This window comes from Varanus komodoensis, unplaced genomic scaffold (genome assembly GCF_004798865.1).
Source record: "Varanus komodoensis strain SLA01 unplaced genomic scaffold, ASM479886v1 scaffold1, whole genome shotgun sequence".
Lineage (NCBI taxonomy): Eukaryota > Metazoa > Chordata > Lepidosauria > Squamata > Varanidae > Varanus > Varanus komodoensis.
This window is the reverse complement of record NW_025335268.1, coordinates 111,370,455-111,389,156: the sequence shown is the minus strand read 5'-3', so window position 1 is coordinate 111,389,156 and position 18,702 is coordinate 111,370,455. Positions and strand designations below refer to the sequence as shown.

Genomic DNA, 18,702 nt, shown 5'->3' with positions numbered 1-18,702 from the left:
ATAAATCTGGGATAGACCAGATCTCACTTATATAGAGTACAGCTATCAGAAATCCAAAACACCAGCTGCTACTGGCCATGGACTTGGAGAAATCAATATAATGAAACTGCACATTGTGCCCAGATTGTTGAGAAACTTAAGATAATGTCTAGCCATGTCAAATCTTGAATTTTTATTTGGCTATGTTTGGGCTTTGAGAAGAAGCTAGTAGGGGTAGATTTGACACAGGTGTACAAAATCATGCATGGAACGCAGGAAGTGGAAGTGACATTTTTCTCCCCCTTCCATAATACTAGAACCAGGGACAGTAAAGGACAGGGTCTGCAGCTTAGGAGTGCTCCTCAACCTGGAACTGTCCCTGGAAGCCCAGGTGACAGTGGTGGTGAGGAGTACTTTCCTTCAGCTTCGGCTGATCCATCAGCTGTGCCCTTACCTAAACAAGCACTGCCTAGCAACTGTGACACATGCTCTGGTAACCTCCAGGTTGGACTATTGTAACGCGCTCTACATGGGGCTGCCCTTGAAGATGGTCCAGATACTTCAAATGGTGTAAAACAGAGCTGCCACATTGTTGTTGGGGACCAGTCATTACTCTCATATAATTTCAGTCCTCCATCATCTTTGTTGGCTTCCCATTGAAATCCAGGCCCAATTTAAGGTGCTGGTTATGAGCTATAAAGCCCTAAATGGCTTGGGACCTGGATACCTAAAGGAGTGTCTTTTTCCCTACATGCTCTCCCTCACCTTAAGATCTGCATTAGAGGCCCTGCTCCAGGAACCCTCCTTGAAGGAGGGCTTTCTCTGCGGTGGCGCCCCAGCTATGGAATGCGCTCCCTAGAAAGGTCCACCTGGCACCGTCATTATATGCTTTCCGGCACCAGGTCAAGACCTTTTTATTCACCCAGTATTTTAATGTTTAAAAGATTTTAATCATGTTTTACTTCAGTTGTGGGTTGTTTTATTCTTGGGGTATTTATGATCTTTTATATTGTTGTATTTATTGAATTTGTTTGTAAGCCGTCTGGAGATGCATAGTAATTGGATGGGTTAGAAATATCCCAAATAAATACATAAACCAGGGGTCATTCCATGAAGCTGATTAGTGGAGATTCAGGCCAGATGGAAGGAAGTATTTCTTCATACAGTGCTTAGTTGCACTATAGAATTCAGTGCCACAAAGGTAGTGATGGTGACCAATTTGGATGACTTTAAAAAGAGATTGGACAAAGGATAAGGCTATCACTAGCTACTAGACCTTTGGCTGTATGCTTCCTCCAGTACCAGAGGCAGTATGCCAGTGTACACCAGTTGCTAGTAATAAGACCTGCTGCCTTTTTTTAAAGGCTACCTCCTCCTCATCCTCAGTGCTCTTCATAAAGCACATGACAACACATGAATTTCCAGTTGTTATGGTGTGCTTCTCCATGTATTCCATGAGAGCATAAAACAGTACACTCTTATACGTATCTACTGAGACATAGACCTATTCCCAAGCCTAAAGGAGCAATAGTCACTCTTCCTAATGCACATTCACCAGATATCTGAATAATGGCTCGTACATGTAGAGATGCACTTTCAGAAGCTTCTGTCTATTCCAAATCTGCCTGAATAGAATACTCTTTTCAGACATTCAGTGCAAACATGTACATCGGCGTAGAATCTGCCACAGTAATACACCCTCCGTGCGTGCGTGCGTGCGTGCGCGCGCGCACACACACACACACACACACACACAGAGCAGAGATGGACATAAAGAATAAGATTATTAGTCATCTTTCTCTCTTAATTCCACTGGTGTCTCAAGTTGAATGTGATAGGTTCCATCCAATATCACATTGGCTGAAGGAGTTTGCAACAGTAATTTCCCCATGCTCCCTCATTTCACCAAGAGTCCCCAGAAATGCTACACAGAGAGGACACTCCTGAAAAAAGGCGAGCTCAGATGCAGCGCCTCAGAGAGGACAGGAATCCTGAAGATTGGGGAAAGGTGCATTCCATGAGTTGGACCTCTGTCCACTAACAGAGTGACACCTCTGGATGCAACCTAGTGGTGTTTTACATGGTTCCATCTACATTGGAGAAAAGGGGATGGGAGGCAACCTTCATAACTGATCCTTTCTCTTTCAGTCCACCATGCCTTCTGTAAGACCACAGTAGAGGGATGGGTGACCCTCTCTGGAAGTACATGACTGGCACCAAGCAGACCAAAGGGAGAATTGGAGTAGATAATCTCCCCATCCCCTCATTCTTGCAGGGAGCATCTGCTGGATTCTCATCCCTTCCATTTACACGAAGGCCAATCTGGATCCAGCCTATGTTTAAAAAGAAAGACTTACATTCATTTCCTCCTTTGGCACTTTATTTTGCTATAAGCAGGGCTTTTTTCGTCATAGAATGCACTGGAACCACGTTCCGGCACCTTTTTTTTTTATGGATTTTTCCAAGGGATTTTTCCAAGTGACTTTGAATCGCCCTGTCAGGCATAGCAGGTCGGTGGCAAAATCATTAAAATGGTGCCTGCGGGCTGCTTGTGTGTCCACGCTGGTTGTGATGGCACTGTTCAGCTTGGGATCGGTCATGTGGTTGTGTGCTGAGTGCTTACGGCCGGCGGCAACCATTATGTTTATGTGTGTGTAGAATGACTGGCTACTTGCAAAAGGTAAATAAGTTCTTTATTTCAAAAAAAGTTGGTGAATTGAAAATCTTTTTTAGTGTAAAAGTGTGACCCCCAAGACGTGAGTTCGGCACCTTTTTTTTTTTTTACACAAAAAGCACTGGCTATAAGCATGGTATGCCTTCAGCCGACTGCCTAGTCCACTCCACAGCACTAGTACCATGAAGATCTGTCTCCTATTATTTATTCTTTACTGCTTCCCATTAAAATTATAGATTGGCCTCTTCCTTTAAAGCACAAATCCATTCAATCAGATGATACTGCATATGAATCTGGCAATCTATAACATTAAGTTTAGCAACATTAGTTTAGTTCAATGTTCTGGCACACTGGAGAAGCAGCATAGTATAATCTCCTTTAAATAATGAGGCAGATCCTCTGCTAAAGAAAGCCTTTGGTCTGATGGAAACAGTAACTTCCTACATTTTACTGAAAACAAGCAGAGGGAGTTTGGTTCACATTTGCTTTCTACTTAAATCTTTTGGCCAGTCCAAGCTGGCCAATCTTGGCTCTAGCAAGTGTATTGCTATACTTATCATTCAACAGTATGGTTTGTTTGTGCTATGAAAAGGACACAATCAATAATTTTTAGTGGGAAATCAATATAATGGAAGAAAAAGAAAAAATACTTTTAAACAATCCAGGATGCTAGAAGCAATGAAGGAGAAGAAAGCAATTGAACAAATACTTGGATAATGCAAATTGCCAGAGCATCCATTTTTATATCTGACAAAGCCATAACTGATGTAGTTACAAAGCTGTAGAACAAAGTGCTAACCTCTGTTGAAATGTAGTTAATCTTGTCACGTCCAGATGTTTGAATCATAAATACACGGACTGCCCGAAACATTCTGCCCCAAAGTCAACTCAGACTGATTCAAAGAAAATAAAGCGGTTCTTTATTTCCATTTAGTAGGCCAACAGTGACAGTCAACAGCTCTACTTTGTACGAAAGGGTAGATGTCTCTGCTGAGATGGAATGTGTGTACTGTAGTGCTTGGCAAGACCTACATAAATAAGTGCCACTTAATGATAACAAATCATCTTTGCATTTTTATTTCAGAAACTTTCCTGTAAGTCAAACGTGACCATTTCTACAGCTTTTGTTGGATGGTTTTCAGTGACTGATGATGAAAAACAAAAATGTTCCTCCAGGGTAAGGAGGAAACATCAATGGACAAAAACTGAACAATTCAAGTTAAACAAAGAGTAAATGAGGAGTTGCATCTTACTATGAGTTTTTGTTGATGAATAAGTGGATAATAGCAATAAAAATGATTCCCTGCTGCCTCTGTTTTCTCCAGGCTTTAATGCAAAAGATGATTTCCCGTCTTTTATAATGCACTCTATAGGTTGAAATAATATGTCAGTGAGCTTGAGTAAAGCACACTAGAGCTCCACCTTGATGATTTTACCCTTCCTTTTTAAGATACGAACAACATTCTGGATCACTTCCAGGCCTCAACATTTCCTGCTTTTACTTTAAGCAGAGCATGCAGTTAAGATACTTGTTAAGAAGTACTTTCAAAATGTTGTTAAAGCAGATCTTAGTACGCTTTTTCATTGTCTAGCTCTCAGTTTGGCTCTCTGAACTGAGTAAAAATAAAATCCAAGGAAATCTAAGGTAGGATTGCAGTATCTTCAATATTTTGGGAATCCAATCCATGAACAAGTAGAAAATATTTTACAGACAGCATTTACCCCAGAGGCAGGCCTAAGCTATGTATGGGCAGGCCAATGCCCCCACCTGACTACCCATCCAAAAATCCACCTGCAGCACTGTTGTATTTTCTGTCAGAGAGGGATTCCCGGGGTGTCCTGCCAATAAACTGCTGAAGCTGAATGTAGTGTCTTCTGAGATTTCCTGATAGTATAAATATGGCTCTCATCCTGCTTCCCTACACATGTGAAAGAATCAAGCTTTTCCTTCTGGGTTTATGTGACAAGCCAAGAGCTGATCAGTTGCTCTTTAGAAGATGCTATCACACGTTTGTGCAGAGCATCCAAACAAATGGTGCCACCATTATTGCTGTTGTTGCCAGAATGAGTGGGAGGCAGCAGGGCAGCAGACATTGCTGAGCCCCTTGGGACACTGCCAGCCAGGCAGCAGAGTGTGCCTTTACTTGTCTCAGACTGCAAGTCCAGAAAGATGCTAGAAGTGGGCAGCACAGTCAGGCATATGCTTTTACTGTAAATTGGCCAGTGCCCTTATAAAAAACCCATTCTTTTTAAGCTGGTGCACAGGGTGAATGAGAATAAGTAGGAGCAATTGTGTGGAATAAGTCATGCTCATCAAACTGATTTCAGTGTATCTTACTTTTTTCTTTCTTTCAATGTTCCCCTCCTACAACTTTCCTTTTCCATTCGTCATTTAGGTGCATTGCAATAGATCCTGCTGCAGCATGAACTGGTTGGTAACTCCGGGAGGCAGGGAAGGGTTAACTGACATGGGGTAAAATGCCAGAAAAACCAGGGGCTAGCCTTGGGGGAAGCTGGCACCCAAGGTTGGGTGGGGGAGGAGGCAGGGCTCAGCTCCTGTAATGTATAAGGAAGAGATATAGTAAATTACACCCCAAGGACACAGGAGATAGCTGCAATGAGGGGCAAATGGTCTACACCTGGAGGTCATCACATCATCTTGCGGGTCAGCTGACCCAGGCTGGCTGGGAATAAAGCCCCAGGCCTGAAAAGGAATGGTTCTGCTTTGGCTGCCATAGCTCCATGCCAAAGGAAGCTGAGCTACCCTGTGCTGCCTGACACAGATATAGTGTTTGAGTGCATAGCTGAGACTAGGATGAGCTTTGTTATTTTATGACCCAGTGGGCCAACAAGACCTGGGATTTCTTGGTTGGCTGTAAACTTGTTGCTGCTCTCCAAATTCCCCATCCCTTCCAGCCCCCCTTCCCCTTTTTTATCCTTTTAGCTGTTTTAGTACCCTCCACCCCTATATTTTATCATTTAATAAAGCAATCCCCCTGCCCACCCCCAGCTTGGATTTGTCATGTGCAGAACACACTGTCTAGTCCAAGGCTCTGTGACCAGAGAAATTCTGGATGGGAGTTTTAGCCCAGCTGGCCATGGGAATGGAGAATCCTGGTCAGTTTTCTGCTACACCTGCTAGATCCTGGGTTTGGTGCATGCCGTTGTGTCTTGCCTGCTGATTCTTTCCCCATGCACGCATTCTGCCTTGCAAGTATGAGCTCAGGGTTCAGTTGCCTCAGTCTCCTTTTTCTACCAAGGATTGCTGTCTGCTGTGGACCCAAAAGACTGATTCCTTTTATTACAGAGGATGAGTAGAAAACTGTATCTAGCTGACTCTGCTTATGGTGGCCTGTCCTCCTCCCAGCCAGCCCAAACGACAAACCACAACTGGTTAGTCTGTGTTTGTTATATAACTTTCAAAACTGTGTACTGCAAAAAACCTCATCCTACCTGTGTTTCAGATATGTCTGATTTCAAATATATATCTAGAACAGTGGTGGCAAACCTATAGCACACACTGGCATGCGAGCCAAGTTGCCCCAGCATCGCCCCAGCAGCTGAGCATCGGATAACAGCTCACATAGGGGCCATGTGCATGCTCGGAAAGGAGGATTTTAAAAATTCCATTATTTTCAATGGAACTTTAACCCGATGTTAGGGTTAGGGGAGTGCACCAGGGTAGGGTCAGGGCAGTGGTGGTGAACCTATGGCACACTTGCCACAGTGGGCACGCAGAACCCTCTTTGTTGGGATGTGAGCCAAGTTGCCCCATCAGCTGATAGGGGCCATGTGCATGCTTGGAATGCAGTTGCAGTGCCAGGCAATAACATCACAAGCCACGACTCATCAGCCACAACTCCGAGATTTTGCATGGCTGGTCAGTGCGCTGCCAAGGTTATATATATTTGCTTGGACTGACTGTGAGTTGTTTTTTTCTAAACTAAAACCACAGTTTTCAGGTTTTATTGCAGTGTTGGCACTTTGTGATAAATAAGTGGGTTTTGGGTTGCAGTTTGGACACTCTGTCTCTAAAATGTTCACCATCACTGATCTAGAATAACAAAACCAACTCGATCTAGAACCCAGACATGGCTTTTAATGTGCAATCAACCTGCCTTCTTCATAGAACTTTGCAGAGATAACAGCCACTTGTGATTGTTCCATGACTTCCCATCACGTATTCCATCCTTTATCTCACTATATTTATTTATTTTTATTTATTAAAACATTTCTATGCTGCCCCATTCGCCGAAGCCTCGGGGCAGCTCACAACATAAAATAAAATACAAAAATAACAATATAAAAATAACAATATAAAATAAATAACCATTAAGGAAGAAAAGATTGAAGATCTGAGTGGTAGAAGCCCTCCATCTGGAAACACAACCAGTAGCAAAGATAGGGCATTTTGCAAATACCTTTTATTTTATCACACAACTGGAATATTCAGAAAATATTATACAGATAATCAGACTGCCACAAAATAAATTAATTCACAAATTTGCTGACTATATCTTCTGGCCAGGTGGTAAGAAAATTTGTCAGGTGTGAATTTGTAGTAAAATGGTCAGTTGCCTCCAACAGAGGCATCCAGTTGACCAAAGGTTACATACTTTCCTGTATCAAGTTATTGCTTGTTTAATGGGAAATTGTATCTGCCCATTATCAGGAAAGTTAAAATAGCTACAACCTGATATAGATAATGCTGTGGAGTGGTAATTCTAAGTCACATCTGTATGACTCAGGGGAAGGGGTAATCCCGAAAAAAAGGAGTATGATTCCAAGAGATGAGAAAGGTCTCCCAGTTCACAAACGAGCTTTTCAGTTCTCAACGCCCTTCCTTCCTTCCTTAGTGGAAAGACATAAACATCAGAAAAGTGCTTGTCTTAGGAATCATTCATAGCTCTGATTTACAGCATAATTGCACATAATGCATAGATGGATGCACACTGCAGTACAATTCACTGGCCTTTATAGTGTAGTGTTACGATTCTTTGAAACAAAGTGTGCTGTGCCTTATAAGCACGTCATTCAAATACAGCTGTACAATGGTCAAGGGCATCAGGCCTGTTTTTCAGTGGGGAGTAAAATCTGACCCACTATGCTCCTTGCAGAATGGTAGAGTCAGATTTCACCAGAATTCCCATCATCCAGTGAGATAAGTGATGGGGGGCTTTTATCCTATCACTACATAAAGCTTGCCAGAAGCCTAGATTCTTCCAACAGTGAAGTGAAAAGTGAAAGTTTAAAGACAATCAATATAGTAGTAGTCGTCTCTCTCATTGGAAATTATGTTATTGCCACAAGCCACAATTATACTCACTGGCAATGTCTGGCAGATCAGGTAAACATAGTAAGTGCTGTGAAATAGGGAGTGGGTTCATGTGACATGACATGTGATAAACAATCTGGTTCAGCCTGTGATAAAATTGCTTTCCTGGCTTGTTTGGATCCTAGAACAAGCCATAAGTTGCCAGGGTAGCTTATTGACAAAACATAAGCCACCTTATGAGCAACAGTCTAGCTTCAAACAGCAGAAAAACCCATCATGGCTAAGTTCCCATGTTGATGAACTCCACTGTACAGCAATGCTGGGATTGTTTTTGTAGAAAGAACGGTGGCAAAACATGCAAAGGCTTGTAGATATTGTCCACAGCTCTGTGTAAAATGTTGTGTATGAGGCAGGAAGATTGCGTGATAAAACCTAACCTGGAAGCACCCTAGCATGGCCAGAGTAGGCAGCGCTGTAATCTCATGAGATAGTTCAGTGGGAAACAAGACATATTAGTTTAGTTTCTACTCTGAGAAGACACTGCGGTGAACTCCATATGGCATAACATCTTTTGGTGTCTGCAGGAAACAGTAAACTAGTATTTTCTTTGTTTTTAAGAGGAGCATAGTGACAGGAATGCTGAGAATGGCAGGCCTTTTTTATCCTAAACATGCATAGAACTGCACATGTAGTCATCTAAGTTATGCCTCCAAAGTTTCAAGAGTCCTCACTGCTGCCCTGAAAACCACAAGGCGACAAGAAACATAGCACATTTTCAGATGATTTTAAAAGCAAACACATGAAATCAGGTTCATCTAGGTTCCCATCAGCATCTTTTGCCTAGCAAGGATATTATGCTGTGAAATACCCAGCAAATGTGACTTCCTTTGAGCAATAATAGCTATTACAGATTATAGGCTGAGAGGCCAGCCTCCGTACTTGTGTATGCTTCAACAAGCAATTCAAATGCAGTTATACCTGTATTGTTCAAAGTAAAATAGAATAGCAAGTTAAGTTTGCTGTAGGTATCTCTCACTAATCTCATCTCTTGCCAGATTATCAACTTTTTCATCTTTTCAGTTCTTATGCATGGTATTGTTTCACAACCTTGCTGGTGTGGCCTGCTACACTCTGCATTTGTAGACACAAATGCAATTAATAAGCATGTTTTTTTATGTAAAAATCAGCTTTAGGGGAATCCTGAGCAATGTTGGCACTAGGAGTGGAGAGATAAACTCAACACCTCCAGCAAAGTTGTCCTACTTAATAATTAAATCATTTTTTCTTTTTTACTGCCTGCCATATGAAGTGTTCATTTTCTCTGCAATCATCTCTTGTGTACTTGCTTCCAAAGCAACAAGGTCTTAAGTCACACACACACCATTTCCTTCTTTTAAAGTTCAATAGCGGGGCTACTGCTGCTTGGGAAGCAGATCAGCCTTTTCTGCTGTAGCAGACCAGCTGAAATTTAGCTGCCATGTGAGTCAGGCCAGGTAGCCCAATCAGTGCAAGGAGAAAACCAGCTGTGCTGGTTTCCATAGATAGTGTTTCTTTCTTTAGAGCTCTCCACTAGCTGGTTGCCTCTTTGGATTGCTGGAAGGGTAAAGGTGCCCCCCGTCCTCTACTGCCTCAGCTGGTGAGGTCCCCAGGGAGGATAGAATCTCTGAGAAAAGTAATCCTTCTGTCTCCTGTTCAATGGGTCTACTGAGAGGGAGCAACATGCAGAGAGTGAATGGTTTTGTCATACCTTCTCCTAAAACTGCAGTTTCAGAGGATGAAGAGCTTTTGAATCTTCCCGGCTACAGGCACTGCACAGGCACAGCACCCATGTGTGATGCACAGAGGCCACGACGAAGAACATATATTGCAACAGCAGTCATACAACATAAAGACAAGAAAGGTCACTGAAATAATTATATAGATAGCCAATTCATATCAGAAACCAAAGCAATTTCAAGATATATTTATTTATCTTAATAAGCAACACATAAGGGGCCATCTAACTGACTATGATTCATTCTTCAGTATTATACAGGAAAAATAACTGCTAGTCTAAGGAAATGATCTGAAATCATATTTGACATCGGAAGTAATCTTTTTCTGAGTCAGATAACTTTTTATAACATTCAGCAGCATGTATAACAGTGAAAAGAGGGGGCCTAATATAATAGCAATGCTTTAATTGTCCAATGTAATAATATCTGTATAGTGCTTTTCAGAGCAGTTCCCCTGCCTTGTTTAGATGAGGGGTGGGGTTCAGGCTCAAGGAAAGAGAGAGAGGCTTATCCAAGCCTGCCTAGTGAGTGCAAGGCAGAAGTGAGATCTGAACTGGAGGCTTCATGATTTGCAGTTCAGATACAGCCACAACGTTAACACAGCATATAAACTAAGTTCAATATCACTTGGAGATGACTGGTGAGTGTTAATCACACTCACCCAAGAGCTACTGTTGAAAAAGAACAATGGCATTTTTATATTAACAACAACAACAGCAACAACAACGAAGGGATGACACATGCAAAGGCACTTGCTGAATCAGCGGGTTAAGGAGATCAAAAGGCACCTTTGGCTTACTCTCAGAAAGGTTAAAACACATACTTATTTCATTATGAAACTTAATTGAGCAAAAATTCATGAGGAGTTGAGCATTCAGTTTGCTTATTTTTTCATATTTAAGCTGCACATGAATCAATTGTGGTTTCAAGTCTTCAATGTCCTAGTTATAGATTCTATAATCAGGGACCTGCAGAAATAAAAAGCAAGTGGAGTTACATCACTGTTTGTCTTTAAATTATTTGAATGGTCACAGAGCTGGCACATTTGGAACACACAGACCATAAACCAGTATTTAGGCTTTTAAGGTGCAAGCCTATGAAAGTTTGGACAGAAAAATGGTCTGTAACTGGCTGGAAGCCCCTGGATTGTGTCCTTAGTCTCCTAGCTGCATTCTTCAGCTATATTAGAAAAGTAGTAGTCTGTAAAATGAGCATGTCTGTTGACAAATGTATCACAGGTTTCAAAGCAATTCTGCTTTGAAAAAGTAGAACAGTTACCATCTAAATTCTGTTTGTTCCTTGTTAGGTGTGTATTCTAAGTTAGTCTCCAGCAATCCTCTATGGTTGCAATCCAATACTCGTTTTATGCAGGTGTAAGTCCCCTCAAAGTGTTTTACTTCTGAATAGGATGTGTATAAAATGGCATTGTACTGCATCAGAAAGCTCCCCTTTCCATTTTCACTAAACAGAAGTAAAACTTTTTTTCCTGCCCAACTAAGACAGGGGTGGAAGAAGAATGCCTGTACTCTACCTTCAGCCCAGTAGAGAAATAAGGGTGCTTTGCAAGCATGGAAGGGTTTGCAGCATCATTACTATCAGAAGGAAATATCTTAGGTCCTGGGTGTTGAACTTCAGGTCCACAAGCCAAATGTGGGCCCCCAGGGTGGCCCAGATGGCTGTACCACTTTCCCCTGTCCCATTCTGTTTTCCATGACCAACCAACATTTGGAAGTTTTCCGGTTTTTGCACTTTTTCCTTTCCTAGGAAGATTGAAATGCCTCTCTCAAAGCTTAGTTATTGGCAGCAAGAGCTTCGTGCTACAATCTGCTGATATTTTTAATCTGTTTGGTATTTTGAGTCTGTCCCTTTTGCCTTCAGTGCCTCCCACCTCTGGAACATACTACTGAGAGGTTCTCTGAAACTGAAATTTGCTCTCATGCGGAAAAAACATTCTTAGAGATTAAACTGAAAGAATGGACTAATGGAAATGTAAAAACCATGCTGCATCATACTGGTCATTTCATTTATCAGATTCTATACCACCCAATAGCCAAAGCTTCTCTAGGATGTATAGAAAGATTAAAAATTTAAAAGTACTGTATAGAAGCCATACACATACAAGCACATAAATATACATCTAATATATATATATTAGAAAGCTAGTCCAGCATTCTCTTCCCAGACTGGCCAACCAGATGCCTATGGGAAGCCTGGAAACAAGACATAAGCACAATAGCTTCTTGCTATTCTCCCTCAGTCTGGGTATTCTGGGTACAGGAAATTATACATAGCCTTCCTGAGTAGTAGCTTTGAAAGGGCTAGTGTGAGAGATTATGCAGGAGAATGGAAACATATTGGCCTTGCATTGGCTGAATGACAATATTGAGCATTCTCAGGCATAACATTGACTATGGAGGAAATATGGAAGTGTATGTGTATTGGCAGAATGAGTGCACTGTCAAGATAGTGTGTATGTTTTTATATCTACGCATGCACACAGTTAAACACATTCATTCTTGTGGATGAACTATGTATGAATATACACTGTAGAATACATGCAGGTTTGGCATTGAGTCAGTAGTGCCGGATGAATGTGGATGGAATCGACCACATAGCAGCTTTGAAGAGCTCATCCAGTGGTATGGCAGTACAGAGAGCTGTTGATGTGGAGACTGCTCTGGTGGAGTGTCCTCCAGGTTTTTCGGACAAGTCTAAGTTGACCAGCTGGTATGCTAGCCTGATGGTGTCCATGATCCAATTTGATAGTTGTTGTGATCCAATCTTTGGCATGCTCACCATACTTGACAAAAAGTCATTTGGATTTGTGGAAACTGTGTGGGATAGATAAAAGGCAAGTGCTCTCCATACATCTAAGGTATGTAGGGATCATTCAGTCAAAGTCACAGGAAATGAAAAAAGGCTGGCAAAATGATACCCCATCTTATGTGGAAAGCAGTAGCTACTTTTGGCAGGAATTCAGGATCAAGGTGCAGGTTGACTTTCTCTGTATGGAAGTTTAGATATGAAGGATCTACTCTGCGTGCACACAGTTTGCTTGCTTATGTAGCTGATGTGATTGCTACTAAAAATGAGGTCTTCCAGGAGAGGAGTCTAAGGTCTGTTGGTTTGAGTGGCTCAAACGGTGGTTTCATCAAGACCTGTAGCACTACTGACAGGCTCCGTGTCAGTACAAAGGACTGGATTGGAGGGTTTAGATTGTGACGATCTTTTATGAATTGTTGTGCAAGTGGATGGGAGAAGATGAAAGATCCCTTGATTTATCCTCTGTAGTGTGAGACTGCAAACAAGTATACTTTAATGAAAGTAAGTTTCAGTCCGCTCTGATGTAAGAAATGGAGGAAAAGTAGAACACTGTTGATCATAGTGGTAGATGCCTCAAACCTGTGATCCATGCCACAGTGTGAAAACCTTTTCCACTTGGCTGCGTAAGATTGTCTTGTATCTGGTTGTAATGCAGCTTACAGTATGAGTTGGATCTGGGGATCTAAGTTTGATGGTTCCAGTATCAGTGGATCAGCCAGCCAGTCAACTTCAATGTTGGCAAGTCTGGGTGCAAGATTTTTCCCTGTTCCTGGGAGATGAGGTCTAGAGTCTCTGGTAGGTGTAGGTATGTTCATAGGGACAGATGAGTTGGAAACCACGCCTGCCTCGGCCACCATGGGGTTATCATGATGCAAGATGCTTTGTCTTCTCTGATTTTCACTAGTGTCTTTATTTTTAGTGGAAATGGTGGGAAGCATAGAAAAGGTTGTGTTTCCATGGTATCATGAATGTGCCTCCGAGGGATTCCAATCCCATTCTGGTTCTGGAGCAGTATCGAATGCATGCTCTGCCCTGTTCCATCGTAAACAGATTGATTGTTGGCATACCCATTTACAGGAAGAGTTGGTTGCAGACACTCATTCAGTTCCCATTTGTGAGTTTGTAGGGAATGACGGCTCAAAGAGTCTGCTACCATGTTGTCGTTCCAGCCACATGCACTGCTTTTAGGTGGATATAGTTGGTGATGGATCCACCACTTTCAGATGTGTACAGCTAGGTTGGTCAGATTGGTCGATTTTGTTTCACCCCGTTTGTTTACATAGAACATGGTTGTCGTGTTTGTAAGGTTCTGAGGCAGCACCAGGGCTCCCTCTTCTGGCCAGAGACCAGAATAGCAGCCTGGTGGTTGCAGGACTAGGTCCACAGACAATTGCAGCCACCTGGGATGTTATGAACACCACCTGGGAGTCCTGGGGGAAGAGCTATATAAGAACCAGCTCTTCCCTCCAGATGCTGCCTCAGGAATAAAGTGGCTTGATGTTGCTGGAGCTCCCTGTGCCTTCTGGAACCTGCTCCTGGCTCTCCTTCTGGACCATGCCCAGCTTCACCTGCTCCAGCTTCTGCTCCATTCCCAGGTATCCACTTCTCCTCGGCTTGTCTCTGCAGTTGTGACTCCTGGACGGCTTTGGCTCCTTTTCACCCTTTGGACTAGTCTACCTCACACTTCTGTTGCTTGCCTTGACATTTGGACTTCCTGACTATGATTTGGAATGGGCCTGTATATTGTGCCAGTTGTCTTGGTTCCAGTGCCCTGATCTGATTCCCAGCCGCCCACGCCCCAGACGCTGACAATGTTGTCAATACCAACTTGTACATGTTGTCCTGTTATAAGGTTTTGGAAGGAAGAGAGGGCTTTGAATATTCTCAGGAGTTCCAGGTAGTTGATATGTCTTCTCTGTTCTGAGCCTTGCCATGTCCCCTGAGTTTGGTACGTCAAGCAATAAGCTCCCCATCCAGTCATGGATGCATCTGTAGTTATTGTGGTTGTCAGTTCCAACAGCAAAAATGGCATTCCCTGATTCACCATGGACCATGTTAGAGTCTGTAGTACTGGGTGAGGCACAGTTGTTCACCAGTTCAGTAGGTCTTGTTCCAGATGATATATTCTGTTGAACCATAGTTGTAACAGTCACCTTCCTAACCTTGTGTACTGTACCACTGCTACTGTGGAAGCCATCTGGCCAAGTAGTTGCTGGACCATTCATATGGCGGTTGTAAGATTGGTCTGGAGCCCTTGAACCCCTTGCCAACAAGTCTTCTATACTGTTCATGGGCAAGAATGCTCATGCAGGAAGCACCTCTATCCATGCACCAAAGTAGGTAATTGACTGTGAAGAAAAAAGTGCAGATTTTTCATTATACATAGAGTTGCTGTAGAAGGTTACATGTTACAGAGATGGATTGGAGGAGTGTATCTCTAGAGGAAGAGACCAACAGCTAATCATCCAAATATGGGTAAACCTGCACCCCTTGGAGCCTGATGTGTGCATATCCTGGTGCCATTCACTTTGTAAACACTCTTGGTGCCATGGGCAGTCCAAATGGAAGCACCCTGAATTCATAACTCTTGGTATTGGCCTCAAATCAAAGAAAGTGTCTACAGTTGAGATGGATGCTAATATGAAAGTAAGCATCCTTTAAGTTCAGTGTGGTGAACCAGTCTCATGCTGCAATAATGATAAAATGGTCTGCAAGGTGGTCATTCTAAATTTCCTTATTTTTATGAAATGATTTACTCCGCACAGGTCTAGGATGGGATGGTGACCTCCATCTTTTTTCAGGACAGTGAAGCAGTTAGAGTAGAAACTATGCTGTCTCTCTGATCGGTCAACTATTTGGATTGCTCCTTTTCTTAACAGTGTTTTGATCTCTTCTTGAAGGACTGGAGAAGGTGATGTTCTACAGACTGTTCTGAGAGGAGGCAGAGTCTCAAACTCAATTTTATATCCATGTTCTATAATGGACAGGACCCACCCATAGGATGTGATGGATTCCCAGATGGGGAGATGGTCTTTCAGTTAATCCCCAAAAGGGTATGTTTGAGTAAAGAAATGGCTGGTTTGCACTTCCCAATGTCTTTTATCAGTATCTAGCCTTTTCCTGGATTGCTGAGAACAGGTAGCATTGGTACGGTGAGGCCAGTTTGAAAGATGCTGTAAGGCTGCCGTCTGCTGAGGTAGCTTCGTTGATTAGGCTGGAAGGGGCAAAATTGCATGTCACATGGCCTCTTACATGGTCTTTGATGGCTTGCTACAAATTCCATATGCCGAGCTGTGAGTCTCACTTTATGGATCACATCCAGTCTCTTGTCCATTCTAGTATTAAACAGTCCAGTTCCATCGAATGACATGTCCTTGATTCACATCCCAGTCTCTTGCGGAAGGTTTGCTGCTCGGAGCTAAGCATGTCAACATAGAGCTAATGACCCAATGTGTGCCCCCAGATCACAGTCATGATGTCTCACTATTGTGATTCACTGCTTGGAGAGTTGCACTGCTTCTCCAATGAAGACTCTAGCCAATTTCCTTTGTTGGTCGGGGAGTGGGCTAGAGACTCCATTTTCTGCCATAAAAACACTTGGTAGTGTGCCATCATTGCTTCGTAATTTGAAATACAAGTACTAAGTCCCATGGTAGAATAAATACAGTGAGCCATCAAGACAATTCAGCATCCTTCTTGATCCATGAGTGCGGAATGTTCTTGTTTCTGCTTGCCTTGTGTTGGCTCTACAACAACAGTGTTGGGTTCACAATGAAGAAGAAAAGGAATATCTTGTTCTTGGACCTGATACATTCTCTCCAGTCTTCTCGAAGTTGGTTTTGTAACTCCCATTACTCTTTCATCACTTGTTACAGTGTCTGGATGAATGGTAGAGTCACTGGAACTGCATCCTCCATTTGGATCATATCATAGGCTATGTCCTGTTCTGGTGCAGTGGTCTGTTGAATGTCGATCCCGAGGGATGAGGCCATTCTGATTACTTGCTCGGAAATGCAGCCTAGTAGGCTCTCTCCTGGTGAACCGGGTCCTTGTGTAGAGACCACATTCTCCAAAGAGGTTGATGTTGCTTCTTCAGCATTAGATGTGAGTCTGAATCAGAGACATAGTTCATGTGAGACAATGACAAAGAGGATGGAGGTGGTGATGTTGGTTTTGTAGTCTGAGGCTGTGTTGTCAACACCTGACCTCATGTGGATGGACATTCATGTTTTTGAGGTGGACGAGGTCAGAGTGGAAGCCATGAGTATTCATATGGATGAATGGAGTTGTCCTATAGCGAGGATATGGTGGCATCCAATATGTTGGTCTTCGATATTGATGCGGGTCTGATTCTACAGAGTGGATTGGATGGTGGGTTGAGGTTGGTGAAGGATGTGGCAAGTGCAGTCTATACAGTTGCAGCATTGGAGGGGGTTGTAGTTGTGATTCCTCTGGCAGGCTAACACTCTGTCTAGGTGGCCACTCAGAGAGTGGTTGTATTCTTGGTGGAGGGTCTCATATCTCTCTCAGATATGGATGTTGGCAATACAGTCTCAGTTTCTGATCTTGATGGGGTTCTAGGACTTCTCCATACTGAATGCACAGAGGGTGGTAGGGTTGGAGATGCTGTTGGTATCAGAACTGTCAGTACTGAGATTGCCACTGGTTCAACATCCTATGGAGGATTCATAGAGTAAGACTCAGAATCGAAGTGATGTTTTCTCCTTTTCTTAGACTTGTCCCATTTTGGGTACTTTGACTCCATGTGTTTCTTCTTATGGCAGGACACGTCCATACCCTTTGTCTCCAGAGCCTTCACCAGTGGTCTCATGCATACCTGCTAGAGCTCTTTCCTCAAGCATCTTCCACAATTTCTTCTAGCCTACTTGGTAAAAGCTTGTCAATGTGAACACTTACCCATGCAATGTCCATCACCCAATCAGAGCAGGCAAAGTAAGTGGCCATCCACTGAAGGCATTTTGATACTGCATTTCATGCACTTTTGGAAGGCTGGCCACTGACCCATTGAAGAAGGGGGAAATGTGAGTAGATATAGATCAAGAAAGAAAGATAAGTGCAGGAAAGAGAACAATAGAAGGGTGTGTGTGTGTAGTGAAGGAGTTGTAAGGAAAAAAGCAGCAAGGGGAGAAGAAGAAAGGGAATTGAGAAGTGTTAAGAGTGAAAAAGGGAGAAGGCTGAAAAGAGTGGTAGTATTAGAAAAAAATTAAGCGAAACAGGCTGAGGTAATTCTAAGTAGTGAACAGCAAGGAGAGTCCCAGAGCACAGCAAGAGGCAATTGAAAGTGAACTGACAAAATGGCAGGAGCCTGTCTATTTATACTAGGGGGAAGGGGGGTTGGGCTCCCGCCAAAAACTGTTGGGCTAAGAGAATCTTCCCGAACTAGAGCACTGCACAGGTGCATCACCCATAAGTGTGATACACAGAGACCACGACAAAGAACACTTGCTTTCTGCAAGTTGGCAAGGTACGCATATAAGATGATATTGAAGGTGAAATCTGGGTTACCTAATTGTTCCTTTTTTAAGATGGGGGAAGGGCCCCATTGCATTGGGCACATTACTGACATAAAAAGGATCTGTAGCTCGATGCTCAGCATTTTCAGGACCTCTGAGCTCAAAAGACCTCTGATGATACCCTGGAATGTTACTGCCTCGCTGTGTCAGACAGCCTTTCCAAACCTGGTGTCCTTCAAATCACTGAGTTACAATTTCCTTCATAATGAGAGTTGGAGAGCCAGTGTGGTGCAGTAAATGCTGGATTGAGATTCAGGAGATTTGGAGCTCATGGGTAATTCAAGACCTCTGGGCTGGGACTCAGCCAAAGAGCCCACTGGGTGAATTTGGGCCAGTCACAGATTTTCAGCCCAACCTAACTCACAGGGTTGTTATGAGGACAAAATTGAGCGGAGGAGAATTATGTAAGCCATCTTGAATTCCTTGAAAGGGAAAAGGGCAGGATGGAACTATGTTAAATAAATAAATGTATCTGGAGGCACCAGTTTGGGGAAGGCTGGAGGTGACAGTACTGAAGTAAAGGTAGATCCCTCTGGCTCCTGAAGCAACTTTTTCCTTGTCGTAGCAGCACAAGGCATTTTTGAGCATTTTAGTCTTTTTGGGACATAAACAGCATGGGAAACCTTGGGTAGTAATTTCAGT

The 18,702-nt window shown here is 42.9% G+C and overlaps 1 protein-coding gene across 1 annotated transcript in view; it reads right to left on the bottom strand.

Annotated features, from left to right (window-relative positions):
- Positions 1 to 9,875: 9,875 nt before the first annotated feature.
- CTH (cystathionine gamma-lyase) overlaps positions 9,876 to 18,702 on the bottom strand; it is a 29,421-nt gene continuing 20,594 nt past the window's right edge. The window contains exon 12 of the mRNA XM_044440723.1: positions 9,876 to 10,671. Within this exon, the coding sequence (XP_044296658.1) occupies positions 10,645 to 10,671 (27 nt within the window). The 3' untranslated portion in view covers positions 9,876 to 10,644. The remainder of the gene's footprint in view (positions 10,672 to 18,702) is intronic.